General features: G+C 35.7%; 1 protein-coding gene across 1 annotated transcript in view; it reads left to right on the forward strand.

Moving 5' to 3' along the window:
- Nucleotides 1-1,980: 1,980 nt before the first annotated feature.
- Nucleotides 1,981-7,845, forward strand: part of LOC103600736 (glutamate receptor ionotropic, delta-2-like) — a gene marked incomplete at its 3' end in the record, with an annotated part of 41,402 nt that continues 35,537 nt past the window's right edge. Inside the window, exon 1 of the mRNA XM_008585067.1 lies at nt 1,981-2,050. Coding sequence (XP_008583289.1) covers nt 1,981-2,050 — 70 coding nt within the window. The remainder of the gene's footprint in view (nt 2,051-7,845) is intronic.

Below are 7,845 nucleotides of genomic sequence, written 5' to 3' on the forward strand. Positions count from 1 at the left end.
ATAGCTATGTTGACTTCATTACCTTTACTGGGAAACTAAAAATTGAATTCTTCAAATTGTGGGGAAATAAAATTTTTTGCTTATCTTTCTCTGTTTCCTCCCTCCTGTACAGATAGTAGATTTTTGACTACCTGCTACGTTCCTAGAAAATAATGTGTTTGAATAAAAGAAAATGCTGGTTGGTATTTCCTTTTCAATGATCTACATATTTAGATAGATGTATTTCTTTCCAGAGTCACATATTTTAAATGCTAGCATCAACCTCTGTAGAAAAGCATAATTATATAATGAAGTGGAAAGGCATTTATGTTAACTTGATGATAATTGTAATTGCATGGGGCCACAAGTGCTCAAAGGATCAGAGGAGGCACAATGATTAGATCATTGTTAATTTTGTAGTATGTGGTTTTTCAACAGATATTGTTTACTCATTCCATCTTTTTTTAAATTTCCTTGTTTTCATTTTTTGTTTTTCAAAAATAAATTACAGAATTTTACAGAAGCCAGTTTAACTAGTTAATTTAAATATAAGTTTGAAGGTATTGTGTTACAGGTAAAGTGAAATGCCATTTTAGAAATATCTCTTTGCAATCTTATGTATTCGTTAGATTTCTCCCTTTTTTATGCCTAATGAGTACCTCAAAATTGCAGGAGCTTAAAATGAAATGATTTTTCTTCTCCATGTCTGTGAGTAAGCTGGAACTGTTCTGATGCAGGCTGTAGAATGGGCTCAGATCTGCTTCATGTGTCTCTTATTTGGGGACCAGTAGCTAGCAAGGACATGTTCTTCTCATGATTATACCACACGTACAAGAGAGGGGCCAAATCATGGCTACCAGCATTCCATTGGTTATGGCAAGTCAGAGGGCCAAATTTTAAATCAATGGACTCTTGAGTAGAGGGCTAGGCTTGAGGTGGCTAGGATGAATAATATTCCTATGTTTAGGTCAGCTAGGGGGTGGGGTATCGGTAATGGCACTCACATGGTGAGTTCCAGAGTGAGGGCCAGTGTGCGTGCGATAATATATAGGGAAGGAGCTGATGTTAGTGGTCAGAGTGGTTCTTTGGTGAATAATTTCACTGTGTCAGCGAAGGGTTGAAGAAGACCGTAGGGGCCAACAATGTTGGGTCCTTTGCAAAGTTGTATGTAGCCGAGCATTTTCCGTTCTATGAGAGTGAGGAATGCCCCTGCAAGTATAATGGGAATAATGAGTGCAAGCATGTTAATGACGTACATGTCATTAGGAAGAGGAGTTGAACCTCTGATCGTAACGTCTTCCAGTTTCACGCAATTGCCAGGCTCTGCCATCCTAATGATCGCTGCTCTTGGGCGGGGAGCGTGGGGACGGGCTGAATTGAGATTATATCATTCATTGGGGTCGAAGGTGCTTTTTGAAGTGGGTCTTATTTGTCTTGTCCTTTCGTACTGGGAGAAATGCAGTAATAGATGGAAACCGACCTGGATTGCTTCAGTCTGAACTAAGATCACATAGGACTTTAATCCTTGAAAAGACAAACATTTAATAGCGGCTGCACCATTGGGATGTCCTGATCCAACATCGAGATCGTAAACTCTGTTGTCCATAGGAACTCTAAACTAGAATTGTGCTGTTATCCCTAGGGTAACTTGTTCCGTTGACCAAATTGTTTTGGGTCAATTGATGATTGTGTTGCTTTGACTGGTTGGTCTAGACCACAGTCATTTGGAGGTATTATTTTACTCTGAGACCACCTCAACCAAAATTTCTGGCTCAGAGGGTTTTGTTGCTGATGCCTGGGTTAGGTTTATGGTGTTTTGCTTGAGCTAGTTAATTAAAGCTCCATAGGGTTTCTCATCTTATTTTTACATCCCCACCTCTTCACGGGGAGGTTAATTTTACTGATTGGAAGTGGGAGACAGTAATGCCCTTGTGTGGCCTTTCATACAAGTCCCTAATTAAGGAACAAATGATTATGCTACCTTTGCACAGTCAGGATACCATGGCCGTTGAACTGTGTCACTGGGCAGGCAGTGCCTCTAATACTTGTAATGCTAGAGGTGATGTTTTTGGTAAACAGGCAGGGTTTAGAGTTGCTGAGTTCCTTCTGCTTTTTTTAATCTTTCCTTTATGCATGCCTGTGTTGGGTTAACAATTAAAGGTTTAAGTGGATTTTGGTTGGACAATTTTTATTGTATTGTTAATTATCAGTGGGCATCCGGTCTGATATAGGCTTATGCAGGAAGAACAGGGTTCTTGTTACTCATATTAACAGTATTTCTTCTATATAAGTATAGATTAATCCAGTTGGGTGTCAGAAGTTTGGTGTAAGTGGTAGGAATTAAGTCTTTGTGGTTGTTGAGCTTGAATGCTTTCTTAATTAGTGGGTGCTTTTAGGCCAACAATAGTTGGTTTGTAGCTTACTCTCTATAGGGGGTTGAGTCCCATGTCTAAAGAGCTGTACCTCTTCAGACCAGCATTTAAATTTACATTTGGAGTAGTGAGTTGTTTAGGTAAATTTAAAGTTGAACTGAAATTCTGTACTGGATAACCAGCTATCACCAGGCTTGGTTGGCTTTTCACCTCTACTTGTAGGTCTTCTCACTATTTTGCCACATAGATGAGTTTGTCCTTATGACTGCCCGTGAGTAGCTCATCTGGTTTTGGGGTTTTGGGCTAAAGTTCTCTTTGTCAGAGTTGTTCTAGTTAAACCATTATGCAAAAGGTACAAGGGGGAAGCTTTGCTATTTGGTACTGAAGCTTGTTCTTTCATATTTCCTGTACGGTACTGTCTCTATAGTGCCTGTGAATAATTTCTATCTCCTATACTTTTAAAGGTGTTTAAATGGTTTGATTTAGAGTTAAGTTATTTTTTCATGTTTGGGTTGTCTGGGCTAGAGCTGGTTCGAAGTGGTCAGTTGGTGAGAAATCTTCTGGATGTAGGCCAGATGCTTTGAGTTAAGCTACGCCTTGGTGTGTCCAAGTACACTTTCTAGTACACTTACCCTGTTACAACTTGTCTCCTCTAGGTCTATTGGCAGAAGCTTTGGTAGAAATTTCATCTGCAGTGGTATTTGAGGAGGGTGACGGACAGTGTGTGCATAATAAACTTTAGAAATTCCAGGGATGGACATTGCAAAATAATATGCCAAAGGGTAGTATGGATGTACAGTTCTGTTCAGAAAGGGAGTGAAGAATTGGGAACTTTTTGTACCACAAAGGGCTGAATTGTCAAAGCAGACTTACCAACTCACAAATATTACTCTACACCCACATTTACTAATGATTGACAAAGGATTCAAATGAAAACTAGGCACAGATACAGCAATCTTCTCTAGAATGACCCCCCCACACACACACACCTGTCATATGCAACTTCTGAAAGTATCTTTTTTACACTGAAACATATTTCGGTTTTAAGATAACAGCTAAATATCCACAATGATTATGGCTTCTTAGATACCTGAGGTGGAGAGACTATATGGTAGCTTCCATTCTTCAGTACTCTGCATCCTAGAAATCCATAAATGCCAGGTTTTCATACAAGTGGTGCATACCTACACTAAGCAATCTAGTTAGACTAAAAAAGCCTGCAAAATCATTCATAGATAAGAATTCCTTTTCTGGGTTATCTTAGTAGGTAATACTATTAGAATATTTATAAGGTTTACTTAACGTCAATATTGCCACCTCCCAGGAGAAAGGGATGTGGTTACAGACTTGCTACTCACTCTTTTTCCTATAATCCATTCTAACAAATACTGATTTTTAAAGGTAGTTTTGGCTTAAAGTTTTTGTATTAAAATAATATTCAAATCTTGCACACCTAAATTTAAAATATGCCCTATCTTTAATTTGGGAATTTAATTTGATAATATGTTCGATTAATGGTAGGAATTTGGGGTTATTTTCTTCTTTTCACATTTCATATTTTCCAAAATTAAAAAACAGGAAGCTGAAGGAGAGAGTAGAGGAGAAGCAGAAGTAATCTAGCAATTAAAATGAAGTTGTTGTTGGATCCATACAAAGATCTAAGTAAAAATTATATTTGCCTGTCTCTTAGGTAATGTCTTTCTGGCTAGAAGCTGAAGACAGCAGTTGATACATTTACCAAAGATCATGATCAGAGATGTTTTGCACTAGTTATGCTCCCTCAGTTAAGTGTGAGCACAGCAGTAAGACAAATATCGCACATCATCTTTGACTCTAATTCTTCCTGATTTTTTTTGTTCTAATATCTTTATTTACAGTAAAGAAAGTGCAAAAGAGAGATATTTTCCATTGTGTATTTTTTAAATAAGGCTTTTGGTAGTTTCCAAGTCAATTAAACATTTTCAAACTCTTGCAAGGGAACAAACTTAGACTTGACTATGTAAAAATATTACCCTTACTATGAAAAGGAGGTCATTTCCATCAATGCTACATATTATTTGAGTAGTTGTTCTTGATTTACATTATTCTCATGTAGATCATCACTATCTTTAAAAAGGCAAATTACAATTCCACATACCTATTAATAAAACAGGTTGCTGGAAAAGAGTTTATTCTAACACAAAATGATTAGTTGTGGTGAAGACATTACAGTGCAAAATGACCACACCCCAAAGTTATTGTAGTAAGGTGACTCTTCAGAGATGTTTCAAGGCTCTTACTTGCCAGCAGTGATGTTTTTACTTACTGACATTCCACTTTGAAATATAAAAGCTTTCTTGTGTGATAGGAAACATTGGAAAAATAATGCTATAAAGTTCAACATGTGGGAAGCATTTGCAAAAATTATGATGATCTCATTTTACTCCATAAAAAGATATTGACACCAAGAGGTGTATATGTTTTAACTTATGTGCAATAATTAATATTATACTTCAAAGATTCTGTTTCAGTGTACAATTTGATCAACTTTAGCACAATCCTTAATGAATATTGCATGGGGAATTATGTACAGAAGTTACACGCTTGGTAACAATCATGTTTTGCAATAAACTTTATGATTGTCTATTCAGAGCAGCAAATCTGTAGTTAGTTTCTCTTAACTTCTTGTGAATAAATTTCATTTTTTTCATACTTAGATAGCCTAAACACTGCTATATTCAAACTTATAAAGTGAAACATAGGAAATAATCTTGACTAGTTCTTGGGACATGGCTAACGATTTGCTGTCAATTGTGAAAATTGCAGATGACACTATCCATTTTATAAATAATTGTTTTCTTCTTTGGAAAAAAATACGATTTTATATTATATAGTTTTACATTTCTGAAACCATTGAATAACTGTCTTTTAATAGCTTTAATAGTAGCTTACTTTTTCAGATATTTAACCGTTTTTAGACTATCTTATAAGTATCACTATTTCTACTTTGTGGATGAATAATATGAGACTTGCAAGTACTATTTAGGGATAAATAATTTAATACATGTATTATTGTAAATAGTAACACAAGTTTTTTAGGCTGCCTTTCCTCCTAGATTATAAAATCTTTAAATGTAAGAGTAGTAACTTTATTCACCAAAGTTCATAGTATAGTTTCTGAACATATATTTGTTTATGTTAAATTGAGTTGTCTTTCTCAATGTCCCACAATATCAGGTTAACATAAGAAAAATATGTATGTGTATATATATATCTCTACTATATTGTATACTTCATAAATTAAATACAGCAACATATACTGTATAACAGTAAGAAATTATAGCACTATTATATTAAAATAGTATAATACTGTATTTTTCTTCTTGTGTTTTTTCCATCATCACTTACAGAGAATAAAAGCAAGAGTAGTATATTTTTCTGTATAATTCTCTCCTATGCACTTCTTTTTCTGCTTTAAAACAATAATATAAGATGCCACCTTGATGTTTTGAGCTTTGGAAATATAAGTTAATTAATAGTTTTATAAATCATAATGACAGATTTATAATTTTAGGAATATAAGCTAGTTTTATATCAGCATTCACTTGCTCCTTGCTAGGGAAAATATGAGTTAAATTCAAGAGCCCCAATCACTATGGATTGTTACATTTGCCTCTGCACACCCAATTGCCTTTGCTGACGCTCTTCCTTCCATGTCCATTCTCTCTGATTAACAGGCGAACATGAAGTCTAGCAGCTGACACTACCCTGGTTTAATCAAGGTTAAAAGCACCGCTTTGGATTACTAATTAAAAATTGGGTTTAAGCAAACTTCCAGATCTTCTTTTCATTGAACCAGAGATTTTAGTTCCTCACTTATAAAACTTAAAAGTAAATGAAATGGGGGCCAGCCCGGTGGCGCACTGCTACAGTGCACCGCTTGGGAGTGCGGCGGCGCTCCCGCCAAGGGTTCGGATCCCACATACAGACCGGCCGCTCACTGGCTGAGCGAGGTGCGGACGCAACACCGAGGGTTGCGATCCCGTTGCCGGTCCCGGCCCGGTACGGGCGCAACACTGAGGGTTGCGATCCGTTGCCGGTCACGAAAAAAGACAAAAAGGAAAAAAAAAAAGTAAATGAAATGGGTATCATGTTCCAATCATTTTTGACCACATTCCCAAGTGCTTACTGTGATTCTTCCAAATACACTAGCAAATATGTAAAGTCATTTCATGCGAATTATTCACCTAAGTTTGGTTTTAGTCTAACTATCATTGTTTTAAAATTTTCTGTAATGATTGATTGAAGAATAAGCCTATTCTAAGTTGATTTTGCTACTTGTTTCCATTATAGATTTGGCAAATATTTCTGTTCCTTGTTTTATAAATGGAAATGATACTCTTTAAAACTAATTTAATGTTTTAAGAATGGTAACCGAATAAGACAGAGATTACAACATATTTGTGTTTTCCAAAAGGAGCAATATAGGCAACAAATGCATTAAACTTTTTAAAAAGATATTTTGAGATAATGCTAGTAAATTTTGTTTGCAGTTTTTACTTAACCGATGAAGAGAGAAAGAACCTTAGTGAATTCTAAGAATTATGAGAGAATCCGAACCTAGTTTAAAAATTATCTAAACTGAGAGATCATGTTTAAAAGAGGATCTCATTTTAATTCTAATTTGAAAAACCAAACTGTCATTGTGGGTCATTGACATTGGTTTCTTTTCAGCTCAATCACACTGTCTTAGCAAGATGTTTTAGGGACATACACTGTACAAGTTTATTTATTCACAGTGAGAGAACATTTCAAGCAGATAGCTTTAATTATTTTAGCTGATTCCTGTGATTGCATTCATGGAAAAGCCAAAAAGAGGTGACTGTCTTTAGTTTATCATTCCCAGCTATGACTTATATTTAGCTCTGAGGCGTACCCAGCCTGGATAACTAGTTTGATTTCTTTCAGAAAATTCTAGTGAAAGAAGACGTGTAAGAAATGTAGAATATGAACATTTTGAGAACAGTTAGAAACCTAAAATTCAGAACTGAAGCTTTAGATGCAAAAAGGTATTTTCATGGAATTCATAATTTTCTTGAATTACAACATTAAACACAGATTTTCATGTAATAGGTAGCTAGTAGTCATTTGTTGTATCAATAGTGATTCACAATTTCCCTAACAAGCTATTTTCCTTATGGTTCTTTAAGCTCCTGTCTAGCTGTATCCCATCTGCTCTTCCTAATACTCTTGCTGACAGTATCTCTTCCTGAAGCCCATTCTGTTAAAAATTCAAATTTAAAAATAATAGCTACATTTACTGAGCACTCACCATATATCAGGCACTGTCCTAAAATAGATTAACTTGTCCGCTCTTATAGTATCCACAGTGATGTATATCATCTCCACTTTCGTGGTGAGGAAAATGAGACCCAGAAAGGTTAAGTAACTTTCCTAAATTTGTACTGCTAAAAACCAGAACTGTCATTAATACCCAGACACTCTAGTTGCAGAG

The sequence above is a fragment of the Galeopterus variegatus genome, unplaced genomic scaffold (assembly GCF_000696425.1).
Source record: "Galeopterus variegatus unplaced genomic scaffold, G_variegatus-3.0.2 Scaffold3434, whole genome shotgun sequence".
Lineage (NCBI taxonomy): Eukaryota > Metazoa > Chordata > Mammalia > Dermoptera > Cynocephalidae > Galeopterus > Galeopterus variegatus.